This window comes from Lutra lutra, chromosome 11 (assembly GCF_902655055.1).
Source record: "Lutra lutra chromosome 11, mLutLut1.2, whole genome shotgun sequence".
In the NCBI taxonomy this organism is placed as follows: Eukaryota; Metazoa; Chordata; class Mammalia; order Carnivora; family Mustelidae; genus Lutra; species Lutra lutra.
In genome coordinates, this window is record NC_062288.1 from 100,830,631 (window position 1) to 100,850,652 (window position 20,022).

At 40.1% G+C, this 20,022-nt stretch overlaps 1 protein-coding gene across 3 annotated transcripts in view; it reads left to right on the forward strand.

Moving 5' to 3' along the window:
• Positions 1 to 20,022, forward strand: part of CNTNAP2 (contactin associated protein 2) — a 1,959,883-nt gene that overhangs the window by 1,186,937 nt on the left and 752,924 nt on the right. For all 3 annotated transcript variants that reach the window (XM_047694949.1, XM_047694948.1, XM_047694950.1), the window contains one exon: positions 10,752 to 10,858. In XM_047694949.1, the coding sequence (XP_047550905.1) occupies positions 10,752 to 10,858 (107 nt within the window). The remainder of the gene's footprint in view (positions 1 to 10,751; positions 10,859 to 20,022) is intronic.

Below are 20,022 nucleotides of genomic sequence, written 5' to 3' on the forward strand. Positions count from 1 at the left end.
TGGGAAGTAAGAATTACTATTTATCTCTATATTATATACTTCCCAAAGGTCTCTGGTTTGCAACTGTGATTCTCCATTGTAACTTAGGACAATTACGTAGGTATATAAAAAGTACTAGACAAACACCTGTGCCCAAGTCCAGGCTATGCCATAAATATGCTCTGTGACCTTGGGCTCACTAATTTCATTCAATTTCCAGTTTTTAGTTTCTTCATCTGTAAACAAGAGGTTTAAATGAGTTCAGTTACTCTTTCTGCCTTTAAACATTTACCATGCTATTTCAGTGGTTTTGAATTTTCTTTGAACCCCGAAGTAAACAGATGTGAATTTTGAAATTAAACAAAAAGCTAAAACAAAGAGAACAACCACAACAAAAACCCACCAAAAACACATACATGTATTATGATCATTTCATGTCATCATAATCTTAAGAGGTTATTAATTTAAGGTTTTGGAGCAAAATTTGAAAGGTCTTCAACACTGTTGGTGGAAATGGATGTAGTGTCAGATTTCTGAGGCCGCTTAAACAATCTGTTGGGTCCATGGTCAAGGGAACGACACTGATACAAAGGGAAGGTCAAGCAAAGCTTTATTTCGAGCCAAGCATCGAGAATCAAACTGACCAGCCAGGGCCGTCTCTTACAAAGAGGCGACCTCTTTCTGCCTTACAGACTAGCTTTTAAGGGCAAAGGCCATGTGGTTGGGCCTGGCCACACACAGGTGGCCAATGAGATTGTAACACACAAAGAAAGTTGCGTAGTCATGCTAAGTCACACATAAGTGACCAGTTGAATTACAATTTACCCTACAGTAGATATTTGAACTAGCCTATCACCTTGGTCAGAATTGGCGCCCACAAGGTGCCCAAAGGGCGGGGCCCACACTCCTTGGTAGCTAGGGAGACAGTATGAGCCCCCATTGATTGGATACCTCCACCTGGCCTGACCCACCCTTGTGGGCTTTGTCACCTGGTTTCTGGAACTTGTTTTTAAGTAAGTCCCCTGGGGGAAGGGGGAGCAGGGACAGTTTAAGTTTTACTGCATCAACAACAAAGTCACTGTTTAACCGGATCTGGCTAAATAGGCCCTTACAGATCTGCCTGACAAAGGGGCTTGGTTATAACAACCCTCCCCTACTGTGTATCTCATTCGAGGTTTTTCTCTCTCCTTTCAGTGGGGACAGCAGTCCCTCCTAAAGATTGTGTGTATGTGAATAGTTTACTCTTGTAGGGAGATTTCTGTTTGTTTCTGGACGGCTGACTTAAAAAAATCAGAACCTACATGCACGGTTCAGAATTATTCAACTCAAGTATAAGGCAGGGTTTATTACCAGTGTTTGAACAGATTCTAATCCTTATCACTGTATCATTTTAAAGCTTATCATATCCTCTGGTTTGACAGGGTTAGTTCTAATTTTCAAAGTCCTGGGCCAAATGTCTGTGTGTCATGGGGATATCCTGGGTATTCTGTATTCCCAAGTCAGGGGAGTCTTCATTTAACACATGATGTAATCACAGACTTTCTTCCTTCATTCAGTTCTTCACTGGTTACTGTAGTTTTCTTCTTTGGAAGGAGGCTTGGGGCAAACATCATTGAGGCTCCTGGATACGACGTCCAGATTGAATAGGCATTTTTTCAGTTGTTTTATTTGAGTAGAATGCACACACAGTAGTTTCAGGTATATGAGCTAGTGATTCCGCTCCTCTGTACAATACGCTATGTTCACAAGTGGACCTCCCATCTGTCACTACACAACACTGTTACAATACCATTGACCAAACACCCTATGCTGTACTTTTCATTCATTCATGATTTATTCACTCCCGTAACTGGAAGCCTGTGTCTCCCTTTCCCCTTCATCCATTTTGCCTATCACCCGCCCCCCTTCCCTGTGACAACCATCAGTTTGCTCTCTCTATATTTATAGGTCTGATTCTCTTTTCATTTGTTTATTTTGAATATACATTTTAAAAAAGTTAATATTATGTAGCTTTTGTGTGTGTGTGTGCATGTGTGTGTCTAACATAAATGAAAACATTGCCTTATTGATATATGGAGAACAAGGATCTATTAATTATACAAATCATACATTTCTGCTTTGGGTGAATTTTTTTTTTAAGCAAATGTATTCTACATCAACTTTAAGAAGCCATTTGTGTCTCTCTGTTTTTTAGAATACTGGTTTCATCATGTATGATACTTTTTATACCTGCCAACACTGAAAATAGGACATTTTAAATGTTCTTTATTAGTAAATATTTGGGAGGTCAGAATACAAAGATGCCTATCCAAAGGGATGTGGTCACTTTGATTTCAGGGTTGTAAGAAGTGGTGAACCAATTAAAAAGACATTGCACTTCATGGGGTGCCTGGGTGGCTCAGTGGGTTAAAGCCTCTGCCTTTGGCTCAGGTCATGATCCCGGGGTCCTGGGATCGAGCCCCGCATCGGGCTCTCTGCTCGGTGGAGATCCTGCTTCCTCCTCTCTCTCTCCCTGCCCCTCTGCCTACTTGTGATCTTTCTCTGTCAAATAAATAAATAAAGTCTTAAAAAAAAAAGACATTGCACTTCAAATATTATGTTTTATGCAAATTTTCCTCATTTTTTAAAAATATTTTTTAAAATAAATTGCATGTATGCCTTTGGAAGCACAAATTGTAAAATAATTTTACTATTGGTCTCATGGTAATTTGTTAATAATATCACTTTCTCTAAAATAGTTCATCATCTTAATCTCATAAAAATATAATTTTATAGTATTCTATAAAAGTTAACTTATACTGTACTTAATAAAAGAAACCTATAAATTTATAGAGTTTCATTCTTATGTTAACCATTATTTTATTATCCTTCTACTACCCTTACTATCCTGGTATTTCTTGATTTTGATATTTCTTGATAGGGATTAACTTGTCAAAATACTGTCTTTGCTAGACTACTGGGTTTTGCCAAGTTTGGGCTTGCTATTCTAATAGCTATATCAGTATACGACAACTTCACTCATTTTTCAGAGTAAAGGACTTATGTTAAATGTGTGTTTCTTTCATCTACAAATAAGATAGCATTCTGTAGAGGCAGAAATTATGTAAAGCCTTTGGTCAGACAGTTTGACTTACTGTATAATGGTATTATGTTTATATGATAGATTTGAGAGAAATGGACCAGATAATCCAAAACTCACTTAGAGTGCAGCAGTCTGAGACGTTCTCTGTTTCTGCATTCATATACTAGCAAAATGGTACTACAAACCATTTCCAACTATCTAAATGGATTGATAATTCACTTACTCAAAATTCATACAACAGTTATTTATTGAGTACATTTACTGAGTACATGCCAGACAGAATTCTAGGCAATGGATAAAGGGTAGTAGACAGATATAGTTCCTGCCATCATGGAAAGCATAGTTCAAAGAGAAGCCTGACAACAAAGATATTATTAGGTATACAATTAGAAATTGTGATAGATGAAAAAGAGAGCAAAAAATTGTAGTGGACACGAGGGTGGTGACTACTTCATATTGGAAATGTGTGTGTGAAGGCACAAGGGAAAGAGAATGACCCATTGGTGAAGCAGAAGGAAGGCAGGTGTCATGAAAAGATAGCGGGAGGAAGGGGAGCACAGATTGGCAACAGAGAAGCAGGCAGAGTGGATCGTGCAGAGACGGACAGGAGGTCCACATTTTCTCAAGTGCGATGAGAGCACATCAAAAGTCTTTAAACAGTAGTGTGACATGATTTTAAAGTTGACTCTGGCATTTTATTGAGAATAATTTAAAGCAAGGCAAGAACAGACAGGAGGAGAGAGTAGGGAAACATCGTAATCCAGGGGAAAATGATGCTGGGTTGAAATGAGTAGGTAGAAGTGCAGAAAGTGGACACATTTGAGGCAAGTTTTGGAATTTTAATTCACAAAGCTTTGCTGCTGTTTGATGTAGAAGCGATAGAAACGGGGATGTAAAGAATAACTTCTGCTTTTCTGAGACGAGCAACCCGACAGATGGTGATGCCGTTAACCGAGATGAGACTGAGCAGGAGAGTGAGAAGGTTAGGGAGTAAAGTCCTTGTGATGCCTCTGATACATCCAAGTGAATATGTCAAGAAGCCAGTTAGATATGCGGGTCTGACTCTCTCCAGGGAAGTTTGAACCAGGGAAACAAGCTTGGAGCCGTCCTCGACAGAACCTGGGACTGAGCCTGAGAACTTCAAAATCTAACGGGTGGGGCAGTTAGGGTGGGGCCAGGAAGCAGCTGAGTAGATGGTCCCAAGCTGGAATGTTATTCAGAAACCAGACTCCTTGAAATAGTCCTTCACCATCCTCTTGTGTTCAGAGATGCCCGTCCCAGGTCTTGCCATCATTGGTTCATTTTAGGAATGAGGCCAGGAGAGACTAGAAAGAAAGAACAGTGCATGTCCTTTCCCTTTCAAGGATTAGCCCAGACAGTGCGCTTGCAGGGAGCTTAGTCACACCCCCCCAACCCTAAATTAAAAGGAGCCTGGGAAATGGTGTCTTTAGCTGGTTGGCTCTATGTTAAATAAGACATAAATTCTGTTGCCCTAAAAGGAAGAGAGCATAGATTTGGGGAAACGATGCGCGGGAGGTTATTGACTTCTTTCCGGAGCCTGATTCTTTACATTTTTTTTTCCCTCGGAGACCGGATACTCTCCCTTCCAAAAGCAGATGGCCACATGAAAGAGAGAAGATATCAGAACAAAATAAGAGTTATGATAAGAAGGAAGAAAGGGGACAGGGCTGTTGACCAGATACCCATAACTTTCTGCTATAATCCTCAAGGTGGATGCAAGCTTTCTGCTCTGGCCAAACCCAACAATTCATTATTCTATAGCCACATTTTGCTCTTACTCATACTGGTGTAAGCCTTTGCTTTCCCTCCACGGGGGAAGGTACTTCTCTTTTCTTTCAGGCTAACCTGAATCTGTGCTTCCTTCAAAGATTAATTTTTCCATAAATCTCAGTGTACTCATATAATAGTGATATATTATCCTAATTCTGTACCAATATTTTTAATATCAGGCATAGAGAGAAACCTGAATTGCCAATTGCATTTTGATGAATAAATACAATTTCTTGAGGATAAAGCTGCCTTTATTCTTTGTTTCTCCAGAGTTTGTTTTAGAGTGTCTTGATTGATTAAAAAGAACTTACTGTTATTTATCTAAGTTAAATACTATTGGGCCTGGAGACAGGTGAAGAACTCGTGATCTTTGCAGGTCCCTCTCCTCCTGTGGGCCTGTGATCTCTTAAAAGATGTTTTATTCATAAAACAATGGGGAATACATTGTAATACTCTAACTCAAAGTAAATTAACAAAGCAAAATAGAGTGAACTCAGGTTTTATTACAACAGAAATTATTTTTAAGGTGTTTATATGGTAAGGCTACAATTAATGATTGATATGGTTGTCTGGAAATGTGTAATTGTTGGAAAGATGCAGACCAAATATGCTTGATTATTCTTAATGGAAAATTTGGGCATAATGCAAAAGGTATAATAAATATCTCTGCATTTAAATATTTCCATAAATAAATGCTTGTTGAAGTGGCACCATCAATATAACATTAAGTTTTCTGGTTGTACAACTATAAAATTAAGTTTTGTAGTAATGAAATGCTAAATTAGTTGCTGGAATTATGATTACTTCTCTATATAATTTCAGTTTGAACAGGAAAAAAATGTAAGGCAGTGATATATACTCCATAGAGAGTATGCCTTCAACTAAAATTGAAATCTAATTAGTGTGAAAATAAAAGTACTAAAATATCGTTGAGATCAATATTGATGGTAATGCAGAAGAGAACTCTGCCGTGATTGTGAAAATAGCTCTGAGAGCCAGCGGTATAAAAAATAGCATTTAAGAAATCAAACTTTCTAAATGAATTTCTGGGCTTGATAAGCAAAATTAAAATTGGGAGCTAAGATGAAAGGAAAAAAAATAAAATTCAAGAGGTAATTTGCTCTGGGATGGTAATTTATAAATCCCTCTAAATAATTTTCCAGTAGTTCACAGAATACCCTAAACCTAACCTGAAGTTTTCTTTTCTAAACTTTAGAGCAGTCTACAGCCATACCACCCTGAACGCACCTGATCTCATCTAAACTTTAGAACAAGGTATATTTAAGGAGCAAGTATAGAATCTGTACTAATCTCTAAGCAGATTAAGAATCGCAGGCTGACCTCTGTACAATAACTAAGCAGGTGGGAAACCTCAGTTGAGTCAGACTGAGAATATGGAACTTGATTTTTAAGGCCAAATGAAACAGTCCTTATATTCTGTGATGATTTTCTATGAATTAATAAGGTCGAAACTCAGGTGTTGGGAAATGATCACACCTACCAAGTGGGATTAGCAGATTATCATATTGTCACTCTGAGTGGAGAAGGACTGCACAGACCAAAACTGCCCTTCCTTCATACTGTCTCCGCCCACCCCACCTCCCCCATACCCCCCCCCCCCCCCCCCCCCCCCCCCCCCGCAACTCCACCCCTGTGCCCTCCCATCTGGGCGGTTTCTCCTCGTGGCGCCCTCATTATTCTTTGAGACCCAGAGCTGGAATGCTCTTGAGCTTTGTCATTCAAAATGAGGTCCTCTGACCCGCAGCTTGAGCATCACTGGAGAATGTTTGAATTGCAGACTCCACCCCATACTTAAGTAATCAGAGTCTTCATTTTAACCAGATTTCAGTGACATCTGTGTGCATGAAAGTTTGAGAACTTTGGCGTACCAGCGGCTCAGGATATTAGCAAAAGCAAGCTATTCAGAGAGACACTCCACCGTTAATCATTTTTGGGTATTGTGTGACTGTATTTCAGAGCAACACTCTGGTTTTTATATGGGGTTCTACAGAACCAAATGTAGTTCTAAAGGTAACACAAAGGTTTGCTTTGAATTTTATATAAAACTATTTTAACTATTAAGCACTGTAGGGAGGAAAAAAACCACTTTCACTGGGTTTTGAAGACCACCATTGCCTCCATTATGCTGTCAGAGAAACATTCTTCAGATTTGAAAGGAAATTTCTCCTGCTGTCTTTGTTTAACTAGTATCCACAAAAGTGGGCTGTGATGAGCAAATCTGGTACCATTTGCATTTCTTCTGTCCAGGTAATACCATTTTCCTCAATGCCTTGCAATGAAAATCAAGTATAGAAATAAAAGAGAGAGTCTGGGTAGAATAAAACTGCAGCTGTCATCCTTAACCCTGGACAGAATTGCTGGATCTCTCCAAACAGACACTCTGTCCGCAGACTTTGCTTCTATATTCAGTAATTGTTATACACGGGACTCAAACGTTAGCTTTTGTTTGCTTTACCTATTGTGGCGTAAGTCAATTTCATAAAAAAAAAAAGCATTCTGATTCGAAAGCATTTTTGGAAAGCATTGCTACAACTGGAAGGGTGATTGCAGCTGAACGGGTGTCCGATGCCAGGGCTATCTGGGGACAGAGCTCATTTGGCTGCACCCCTTCTGGAGCCCTTTGATCACATCAGATTGACACCTGCCAACTGCTCCCTTGATCCTGCTCAAATCTTTCTCTGTAGCCCCAGGGGACCCATTGGGATTCAGGTTTGATGCGACTCAAACTTCCAAGCTAGGACCTGCTGTAAAACAAACTATATATTTCATAGTTTACTGGAGCAAGAGTCTAGATGCAAGGCTAAAATCATACATACACTAATCCATATTTTTTGCAGTAAAAAGGGATGTTTCCGCCAAGCGTGGTTCAGTCCCTTTACGGTCATTGCATTCCCCCATTGCGTCGGTGCGTTGGCCGGGAGGCATTCACTGAAGGAGGGCCAGGCACCTGCCGTGCGAAGAAGCAGAAGAGAAGAACCCCCAACTGCAGAGTCGCACCATTTAGAAGACACAAGATGTTCAAGCAATCATTACTAAACAATGTGATAATGGGATATGGGACTTACAAAAATGGTTTTATGCAAGTACAGGAGAAGAAATAAACAGGAAGTAGGAAGCTTGATTAATTTGTACTTTGTTTTGCTTGGTGACTGGCCCTAACATTTTTTTTTTTTTAAATATAATGATGAAGTCTTCGGGTTTGAAATTACATTTGAACCCATTCAACTTGGAAATAGAACATTTTTCTCCAGTAAGAACTGAATGCCAGTCATACACATGAGGCTAATGTCCATCTTAAAAATACAAATTATAAGGGAGAGACATTAAAAAAATAAAATACTAAAATCCCACTTAAATAAAAGATCACTTTAAAAGAAATCCTTCATACTGAATTTTAGGACTATTCAGTCAATCTCCCGTGATGGTTATATGCTCCTCCTGTGTGAGTACACAGTAGTCTTAATTTTTTTTTTTTTTTATCATCGAGAGGTGTGTTTTCTGCTTTGTGCATTCTTTAGAGCACATTTAGATTCCAACCTGGTTTTCCTTTGCAAGTCAGTACACTTCTGAACTACTTTCCCCTGAATTAATTGATATAATGAGCTAATGTAAATTACTTTCACTATTAGGCTGAGCTAATATTAACCCACAATCATTTAGAAAGTAAATATACCACACGAGGCATATACATACTGGATTCCAAACTTAAGTATCAAGGGTGTTTTTTTAATTTTTCCATAATTTTGTAGTGTCCATCCAATTGCTCTGTCTCATGGTATGGAGAATCAGGACTGTGGGCATAAACACCTTCTGCTGAGGCCCCTGCCTGGGCCCATGGGCAGGGGAGGTGGTGGTGGTGGGGGGGTGGTTCTGTCTCCTTGTCAGCACTTTCTAGCTTTCCTGCTGGGAACACTTCCAACATGTTAATTATGAAAATGCAACTCCCCTTTTAAGGTCCCAGGGAAATGCTCTCAACTGTATATTTTTTTAATATTCTACCTTTATTTATATTCCACTGGTAACTGCTCTGATATCTGGATTTCTGTAGCCTTCCCTGTTCCGTTGATGAGTCATCAAATTCTGCCTGGTGGTGTCTTTTGTGTGACTCTTACCCCCCACCTCCACCTAGGTTGTCAGGTCTTTGGAGAAGGACCTGCTAGTGAGCCTTGATAATGCCAAGCCCAAATTCATATGAAACACAAGTGCCTTTTTAGCGCAGAGTAGACTTCCCATCCCCCCGTGATAATCCAGCATCGTGCCTGTGCTTCTGTTGCATTTCTCCCCCAGGAATGCTCTTCCTCTGTTCTTCTCTTACGGTCCTGTCTGTTCATCGAGGCTCTGCTTAAACACTTTACAGTGCGCCCCAGATCTGCATCTGACCCCTCCCGTGTAACTCCGTCCTGCAACATTTGCCCCCATTATTTCACTTCTAATTTCCACCTTACGTGGTAGCTTTCAGTAGATTTACTTTTGTCGGCTGTCAGTTCCTGGTACCTGACGCACCTTCTGTTTCCCGTGTCTTGTGCACACAGCAGGTGTTCAGTAAACGTCGTCACGTGACTGAAGGCTTGCAAAGCGTTGTGGAGGAATGGCGTTCTCACGAAGAATCAAAGGTTCCGTGCCTCACGGGGGTGTGCCTGCCGCCCGGGTTAGCGTGCCTGGTGGTAAATCAAGAATGGGGAACAGCAAATGCTATCTCCGAAGCAACCCCTATCACATTTTGTAGCAAGCAGCTACCAGGGCATGATGGCTAAGCGTCCCATGCAGTGTTGCCTGTGACCCACTATTAGAGATCCTAACTGTTTTAATCTGGGCGGGTGCTTCCATTGTAGACAGTCTCTTACTAAAATCTTGATATCTTTTGTGAATGTTAACACATATTAACACCTTTGTCATCTGTGAGCATCTCTATCGGGATCATAAAGAATCGGTTGTGGGGAAGTTGCAGAGAGGAATTGGTGGGAGGAATCAGGGTAGAGGACCAGGAGAAAGGAAGGAGTCTGCTGCTGAAACAGGAGTGTTTCTGGACAGATTTCAACTTCAGTGTCGTGAGGGTACAAGCAAGTGATGCAGTCTGGCCTGGAAGCTGCGGTCCAGATACTCAGGGCCCCTGTATGCTGCCCCTCTCATTCCTGCCTGTTAATTATCTCCTTTATGAGCATTTCCTCCAAACCTTAAAACTACTTAGCTGGGTAAAATTGCTCCATTATTTTAAGTAAGAACTTGATATTGGGAAAGGTTAAACTACGTAGCCACAATTGGCTACATAGTAAGTAGAAAAACAAAGATAAGAACGTGAAACCTGCATTTTCCTCCTAAATTATGCTCAATGCCACTTCGGGTAGGTGGCTTTCATTGGCCAGCTGGGTATAGGGAGACGACAGAAGACTTAGAAATCTTTTAAGACTAGTCTGTTCTGATTGCTCTTGCCATGGCATTATTTCAAAACCTCAAATTGCTATGAAAAGCTCAGTGGTACCCTTTTTTGACTCAGTATTGGTCTTGTTAAAGAATAGGATGGGAAACAAGATGGCTAACCTTCCATCTTTCACCAGGAGGAAATTCAGCTAGTCTCTTTGTTTTTGTGCGAAAGCAAAATAAAATGAGTCTGTGATATGCAAATGAGTCTCTCCACTGTTTGTTAATTTCGACTGTTTACTCAAAAATGGGAAACACCAGGCTTGTGATACATCATCTTTTGTGCGCTTGGCACCTTCCATCATGGATCGTATTAATCTGCTTAAACTAACAAGGATTAATTGCCTTGGTAAGTCAACCTGGCATTGAAATGATATATTGCCCAGACAGCTTGGAATTTGGCCACTCATAAATCTCATTCGTGTGTTGGTTTATTTCTGTTTGTCTCTTTCTCCGACAGATGTGTGCCCAATCACTGTGAGCATGGCGGGAAGTGTTCGCAAACATGGCACAGCTTCCAGTGCGCTTGTGAGGAGACGGGATACAGTGGGGCCACCTGCCACAACTGTGAGTGCCCTTTCATCTCACCCTGACATTTAGTAGCCCAGACCCCAGGTCTTTGGCAGCCTGGGGAGTGCACCCACTTGATTCTGAAGAACCCAGATTTTGTTGTTACTTCCCCGGAATAGTCCCGTAATCAAGATATACTCTCTCATGCCTAATGACACACAAAAAAGGACCAATGTGTCCAATGTTCCGTAAACATAGTTGGGATTGGAATGCCAATCTTGGATTTGCCTCTGTGTGTCTAAGCCACGTCTGGATAGATGGTTTGGGAAATTGTTTTAGTGCAATGTCTTTAACTGGATTCTCATTTATCAGTTCATCAGAGAGACAGACAGAGTGTAATGTGAACACTTAGTGTCTGGACAATAATTGTCTCATGCTCTATCGCAACTATTTGGCCTTGTTTTTCAAGTCAGAAAAAGAGGTTAGAAAGTGGAATAAAGTCCATTAAGTTGTATATCTAAAATAATAACGCAAGAAGGCAAGTTTTTCTAAATATTCAAAGTAAAAAGTGGCTTGCAAAGACAATTAATAGAACACAGATGTGCCTAGATTTACATTACCACTTTACAGTGGAAGGTGGAGGTTTGTGTTTTTGTCATTTAAAGGATATTTTAAAATGAGTGCTAACTCTATAGTTGTCTAACATTAATTTTCCAAAAATGTGTTGCTGTTTACAAAGCCCTTTTAGAAACAGATTTACCATAAAACATATAGTTAAAAGAAGTTGTTCATCTGTCTGTCACGTGTGTATGTGTGTGCATGGTGTGCATGCATGTGCTTGTGTGTGTAGGGAGAGAGGAAGGGGGAGGGAAAGAGAAGAGCTCCAATCTTCAGTCTCCTCCCAATAGGCTGAAAAACTGAAAATCTGGTATTTAAGCCCTCTAATTATACAGACTTCTTGCATTCCACTTCATTTTTAGGAAACAATGACAAAAATATTATCAGTGAAGAGTTCTGGGGATAATAAAAATGCAGGACAGCTCTCTGGGCCTTTCATGTTGTTACTTGTAACAATGTATAATAAGCTGTTTGGAACATAAGACCTCAACAAAGAAAAATGTTTGAAATTTATTTTATTGCCTTATTATTTTGTTTAGGAAGCTGCTCAAAAATAAGAGACAAAAGTGCTCCTTAAAAAATTAACATTAGGGGCACCTAAGTGGCTCAGTGGGTTAAGCCTGTGCCTTCAGCTCAGGTCATGATCTCCAGTCCTGGGATCGAGCCCCGCATCGGGCTCTCTGCTCATCGGGGCTTCCCCTCTCTCTCTCTGCCTGGCTCTTTGCCTACTTTGATCTCTGTCTGTCAAATAAATTAATAAAATCTTTTTAAAAAATTAACATTAATAGAAGATGTACAAGAAAATAAAAATAGGCACTAGATTAATTTTTGGTAAAGGATTTCCATATGGATGCATGGAAAAGTACTTTAATGAATAAAAAATGATACTGATACTTAAATTAGTAGAATAAAGGATTTATAACTAAAGTTGCCCCTTGCCAATCACACCAAATGTTAACTTTCAGCCTGTGATATTCATTATATGATAAATGATGTTTGAATTAGGCAAACTTCAATAAAACGTCATACTTTCACTCCACCAATATAATTTATATATTGTGCTACAAATAACACTTTTAACTAGGAGGGATCTAGATCCTGAATATGAAAATTCTAACCAAAAACAAAGAATAAGAGATTGGTGCTGGTTACAAGGGTTTCCTAACTCTGTGCCCACTTGATGCTGACCTGGAACAGCAAACTGTTCCTCTTCTTCTTCTTCTTCTTCTTCTTCTTCTTCTTCTCCTTCTCCTTCTCCTTCTCCTTCTCCTTCTCCTTCTCCTTCCCCTTCCCCTTCCCCTTCCCCTCCTCCTCCTCCTCCTCCTTCTCCTTCTCCTTTTTAAATAGCTGCTTCCTTTCATTTAAATTCACAGCAAAGTAAAGGAGATTTTAAAAATATTAAATTTGTTTTCCATTTAAGTGCATGCTACTGGTTGAGCAGCTGAGGTTTTTGTTTTGTTTTGTTTTTTGTTTGTTTGTTTATTTGTTTTTAAAGAGTAATAACTCCAACTAATAGACATATCCTAACTGTATTTAGGTTTGGCCTTAGTGGCAATCTCTAGATATGAAGGAGGGAAATTATCTTCTACCTGTCAGGTATTCCGTCTTTGTATCCATTCATTTTCACATAGAAAGCCTGATCTCTTATTGTCTTCCCTGAGTGAGGCCAGAATTTTGAAAATCAAGTGTGTGCGTAAAGAGAGGTTAGAGGACCACAGTGCGTCATTAGAGAAGGGGTTCAGTGATATTATTTGCTTGTGAAAAATATTTATCTTGTACCTTATTGAAGGGTATATGCTTCCAAATAAACTGAAAGACTTGGTGTACCTCTTAGTTACTCCCATGGATTATTAAAAATTGGGAAGGAAGGTCTGATCCAGCACATAATAATGGAAAATATACATAATATATGCCATTCAGTTTGATATAGAATGAATCATATTACATTTTTACTTAGTGACCACACTCATAGTAAGAGCACTAAGTAAAAAGAAGCCAGCTTCTGAGGCTAGCTATGAGATTATCATGCTGTGCGCCTTTGTAGAAAGTCATTTGACTTCTCTCGGACTTTCTTTATTCCCCTTGACTAAATGGCTACAGAAGTCTCTTATAGTTCTAAAAGCTGAGGCTTCCAGTTGCTCATTCTGTGTTCTGGTTTTGAATTTTGTTAATATTATTAAATACTTTACCTCATTATTCCCTGAAGAGGACGAAGGGTCCCTTTTGAAAAAAGGAGTAATGGTAATTTTATAATGGCACTCCTTTAAAAAGGTAAAAAAAGAACTAACTAAAGCATCGAGTTTGCTGTAACTAAATATTTCATAGAGCTTCAAACATTACAATTGAGCTACTATTTCCACACATTTTCCACTCTGGTCCTGGCTTGGTTGGGGTAAGATAGCCATTCCTCAGGAGACTGGCGATCGTCAGTCCTAGATGCTGGGGTCCAAGATGGAACCAAGAAGCCCTTTGTTGATAGGTCGTACTGCCTGAGTTTGAACTTGGCCCTGTCTCTTACTTGTAACCTTTGGGCACTTAGCCTCTTGGAGCTTCAGGTTTTTCCTGTGTGGAGATGGGTGCAGTGACCCATGTAAAGCCACCTTGAGATTCAATGAGGTGGCTTATGGAAGACACAGATAAGAGCTTTAGCATATATTAGCAATCGGTAAATTTTCACCAATTCCTGCCTTTCAGAACAAGGCATCCTTTGATCTGTACTTCTGTACCAGTAATTGTCCGCATCCCACAATTAGTCACTTAATTTCAAGCTGTCACTCATTGTTGTCACTTGTGTGGCAGATTGGGTTTGAAGTGAATGATTTCCATAGTTTTCTCTTTTTTCAGAAGAACTGAAGAGATGGGATGCCTGGGTGGCTCAGTTGGTTAAGCCGCTGCCTTCGGCTCAGGTCATGATCCCAGAGTCCTGGGATCTAGTCCCACATCGGGCTCCTTGTTCTGTGGGGAGCCTGCTTCTCCCTCTGCCTCTGCCTGCCGCTCTGTCTGCCTGTGCTCGCGCTCTCTCTCTCTCTGACAAATAAATAAATAAGATCTTTAAAAAAAAAAAAAAGAACTGAAGAGAATTAAAAGTAATCTGGATGTGCCTTGGACCTGTATCTGTCTATCGGTTGGTTTGTTTATACATGGAGATTCTATTTTCAAATACATTCTCTGTAGGGCTCAGAGGGTTGTTATTTACAAACCACTCTCCAGAGGAGTCAGCATGTCTGCCTTTGGATGAGGAAATGTCAGGGAAAGCCAGAGGTGGGATAGCAGGAAAGGGCAGGCCAGGTTTGTTCTCCAAAACACGGAAGACGTTAGTTTGTGACCAAATGAGGCAAATACATTAAATTGTTGCAGTTTTATACTTTTCACATTTTCTTATGCAGATATTCCATTCTTGATGAATTTCTGACTAGTAGCATATTGAAACTTAAAATCGTGACAAAGAGGGTAGAGTGATCATGTTGAATATTTATTTTTTGTTATATTGACTTATCCTCATCCTCTTCAAAGTATGAGGATGTGTCTTTCTTATGAGCAAAGCTTTATGTTTATAGTTAGTCTTTTCTCTCTTCCTGGTGCTGTGTAGACAATCGATCTCCAAACTTACTTGCCAATACTTCAGGTGCTCTTTAGCATCTAATTACCATCTCGTGTTTTCTACACGTGTTCCTTACACTTTATAATTATGGTGCTCACTTACATAAATTAAATACAAAAAGAAATCCCTTATCTCAGGGCTTAGTAGACTTTTTTTTTTCCCCCTCATGCTGCTGGAGCCTATCTTTGAGCTCAGTCATTCTACATATGATACCAGTGTCTTACTTGGAACTGCCCTAAAAATCCCCAGAATATTCCCAATAATATGAAAATTGGCAGCTGTCTTCACAAGCCAGAGGACATTTAACAGATACAAACCATGTTTGGGGGTGGAAATTTAGGAGAATTGTTATTAAATACCAGATCTTCATTCTAAGAGAAAATCTTTTTCCAGATTTTGTTATTAAAAGAGAGATTTTCACCTTGCCCAGATAAATAGGTATTATTATTTACAGAGGCAGTAAGAGGGGATAAACTGAATGACCTACGCAGATCTCTTCAAATTTAAAAATTGTGTGATTTTGAGTTCTAAGATACTAAGAAGTTACTGATGTTGCCACACAAATGCAAAACTTAATTTTTTACTAGCCAGTGTTGGAGGAAAAATTGAAATGAAAAGGACAGTATTCTACATCCTGTAGTCTGGAGCTATTACTCTGGGTCCATAAATTTGTAAACCATAAATTACACTGCACCTTATTACCACACACATGAAAAGTGCAATGGATTTCAGTAGCACACACCATGTTATTTATAAGCCATTATACTCATAAGTAATTGAATTCAAAGCATAATTTTTAAAAAGAAATTAATCCTACCTGCTTGTAGTCACACTGACCTACAGCATAAACACCTGGATTTATTGGCAGTGGGAGATTTGGTGCCTCCATCTGTTTGGAACGACCACAGTCTTAGGCATCAATGAAGACAACTTGTAATCTGAGTGTTGCAATTCTCTTCCCTACCAAGAAAAAAAAAAAAAAAGTGTTCACTGTATAGAATCATGTCCTTAAAGAACTGGAATCCATCACGCAACTATAAATTCAGCCAGCTTATAAGGACCTACTCAGAAATGGCTGTGTTTTTTATCTGTTTTTCCACCATACCTTTCCTCCCCTTCCCATTTCCAGTCTCCTTGACCTCCGTTCAGTTCTTCACGCATGCCCTGTACCCTCGCACTGTTCTCACTCCCCTGCCGCTGCCCCCACCACAGGACTTTTTGCACATCCCCCCTCTGTGCTTTGTCCAGTACATTCCTACTCATCCTTCAAATCTCAGTTCAGTAGCTGCCTCCGTAAGGAAGCTTTCTGTGACCCTGTAATTAGGTCAAATCCACTTATTCTAATACATACCTTAGCACTGGCAATGATGGTGATTTGACATTTATTATTTGTGATTCTTTAATACTATCTGTCTCTTCCCCTGGAAGTGCATTATCTGAGAGAAGACAGTGCTGGTTTCTGTTGACCACTTTATTCCCAGGGCCCCCCAGCATATATTATGTGCTCAGTGAATGTGCACAGAATCAAACGGTGAATGGATGGAAGAGAATGTAAAAAGCATCAGTAGCTTTTTAAAAATCATGTCCTTGGGGAGCCTGGGTGGCTCAGTGGGTTAAGCCTCTACCTTTGGCTCAGGTCATGATCCCAGGGTCCTAGGATCAAGCCCCGCATCGGGCTCTCTGCTCAGTGGGGAGACTGCTTCCCCCCTCTCTCTCTGCCTGCCTCTCTGCCTACTTGTGATCTCCTTCTCTGTCAAATAAATAAATAAAATTTTTAAAAATATATATAAAGAAAAAATCATGTCCTTTTACAAATCCATGAAAATGGTGAAGCTATGAAGAGGAAGTAAGCTAAAGTGACAAAAGGAAAACAAGAGGAGGGCAGATAATAGAAGATGAGTTAGTGAAGGGCTGAGAGGGTAGTGATAGTATTAACAGCAGAAACAGCCACAAGAGGTATAAAGTTCTAAGAAGTTTTATGGAGGAAGTCAGTGTATGCGGAAAATAACCTGCACATTTCCAATAATCATGAGGAAAACATTGGGCCATGCATGCTAGAGCACGTTCATCGTGACTTGTGGACATATGTAGTAGGACTCTCAAAGGAAGTTCAATGATGAAATGATATCTCAGGTAATAAAGTGCAGTCAGCTCGTGTACTGGCGGTTGTATGGGCTATTCTAAAGTAGATATGGATATATCTATATAAAACATGTATTTATATATAGTATTTATTTATTTATTTTTTTTTTAAAGATTTTATTTATTTATTTGTCAGAGAGAGAGGGAGAGAGAGCAAGCACAGGCAGACAGAATGGCAGGCAGAGGCAGAGGGAGAAGCAGGCTCCCTGATGAGCAAGGAGCCCGATGTGGGACTCGATCCCAGGACGCTGGGATCATGACCTGAGCCGAAGGCAGCTGCTTAACCAACAGAGCCACCCAGGCGTCCCTATAGTATTTATTTTTATATATAGTATAGATATGGTTTAAATATGGATAAATGAATGACAAAAAAGTTTAAACTTGGTACAAAATTTGAAGAAGATGAATATAACCCTTTTATTTATCACGTAATATCCTACATATATTTTTGCTACTAGAAAATTACAGAGAGGGAAAAGAACTCAGGATATGAAATTCGATGTTCTGATGTCAAATCCTCAAATCTTCAGGCTCTACAGCCTTTTTCCATCACCCGATTTCTTAGCTGTAGGACAGGAACTGTCTCCCAAATCTATAAATCCTCTGTTCCCTCAAACTCTCTTAGCACAGTAGTACGAATTTCACTTGTACCCGTCAAGAATAAAGTCAGCTCTTCGAGGACATGCTGCTGGCCACTGATAGCAAGCAAATGAGAAGTGTTGGACTGAATCCCCCTCCACCCACCTCTTTTTTTTTTCCTCCTCTGTGCTGTGTTGGCTTTGTGTTTTGGACTGTCATTTAACTTCTTTGACCTTAACTATCCTTTGGGACAGTCAATGAAATATTGTCTCTTCTTGTAAATTTAGAAAACATTTGGTATCATTTTGTAACTTTTCTTGTACCACTGAGTCTTTTAAAAGAGGCAGCAAAAGTTTTGTCTGATTAGAAGTAGCTTCAGGTTACAAAGCACTGATAGAGTTGATTCTCTAGGAAAAGATCAGAGGGTTTCTCAATATTTAAGCCAGTACTCACTGAAAAGATAAAAGGCTTTATTAGCAAATATAATGGCTACACAGGCTGATTTACATTCACAGGGTGAATCTGCTCTTTCTAATAGAGACACAGCATTAAGTAACCAGATTGGGCTTCTTTGTTAGCAAGTGAACAATGACCAGTCTTCCAATTTTACCTCCCTTTCTCATCCTTTGCATTCCCACACCATGACCTACTTCAGAGGCTCCGTGTGTCTCTGTCATTAAGGCCTGGGTCCTTGTCATTAAGTAGTGACCCTAGGGCACCACCACAGGACCATGGGACACAGAGGAGCTATACTCCTACCATCACTTAGTCATTTTTGTGTGTGTGTGCATTCATCAATATGTCGAGAGTGGACTCTATTCTGCATGTGGGATAGATGCTGGAATGTGAGGAGACAAAGAAGAGGGGAGTATGTAATGTTAATAGCTCCCTCCAAAGAAGTGTGTACTTTCATTAAAAGAGGAAAGCCCTGGGGCGGCTGGGTGGCTCAGTGGGTTAAGCCGCTGCCTTCGGCTCAGGTCGTGATCTCAGGTCGTGATCTCAGGGTCCTGGGATCGGGCCCCGCATCTGGCTCTCTGCTCGGCAGGGAGCCTGCTTCCTCCTCTCTCTCTGCCTGCCTCTCTGCCTACTTGTGATCTCTCTGTCAAATAAATAAATAAAAATCTTAAAAAAAAAAAAAAAAGAGGAAAGCCCTTGGGGCACCTGGGTGACTCAGTTAAGTGTCTGATCTCTGCTCAGGTCATGATCTCAGGGTCCTGGATCTCAGGAATCCCAAGTTGGGCTCCCAGCTCAGTGGCTCAGTGGGGAGTCCTCTTGTCCCTCTGCCCCTCCCCTACTCATGTGCTCTCACTCTCTCTTTCAAATAAATAAATTCTTTAAAAAATAAAATAAAAGCCCTTATAATCTTAACTCATTTACGTATCTTCGGCTTTTGTTGGGATTATGAACTGAGGACAAATTGTACTGTATGATTACCTTTTATGGTCTAAATTGCCACCTTTCATCTTACAGAATATGTAGAAATGTAATTACATGGGAAATTACTTAATATCTTATCACAGATTCCTTGTAATTCTAAGCAGTCATTTCATCTCTTCAGATTGTATCATCAGATTATCTATCTGTTCATTCCTGGGATTTTTCTGACCAGATGGGATGGGAGAGATCAGAGTGAGGAGGAATCAGCTCCAGCACGGTGGTGGGGGACGGGAAGAGGGGGGATGTGGTTTCCAGTAGAGCACGTGCCATTAAAATAACAGTAAACCCATGCTCCGTTGTGTGTGTTCTCTAGAGGAGAAGCTCAGGTCCTCACCAAAGCTGAAGCATTTGGGGAAAGAGGGAAAGGACAAGTGGTGTCACTTCCTGAAATCACACTTATTTAAACAATAATCCCAGCAGCTCCTTCACTCCCGTTTTCACCGGGCATCTGCAGATAAAGATGGAGAGACACGAGAGAATGCCACCTTTGTGGAAATGTTGGAAGGGGATTTAGAGGCCATTCTCTTCCAGCCATAACCAAATAAATTGCATGGGATTGAAACAGAGCAGGTCATTTGGAGAAACAGCCCACGGACCTTTACATTTCTAAGGCAGCCCAAATTTCAAATTAATCCCTTCTTTTATGCCTTGCTTTAGAAAGATGGCTAAGATTAAACCTAGAAAGAAAGAATTTAATTTCAGTTTTGCAAAGACATTTTCAATAGTTTCAAAAATACATCTTTCTCTTTGAATAAAAAGCCTTTGCAAGAAAGTTGATCTGCGAATGCATATTAAAAAGCAGCCTGCTCTAGAACGGAGCCGTGAACCTGTGAACTGCACAGAG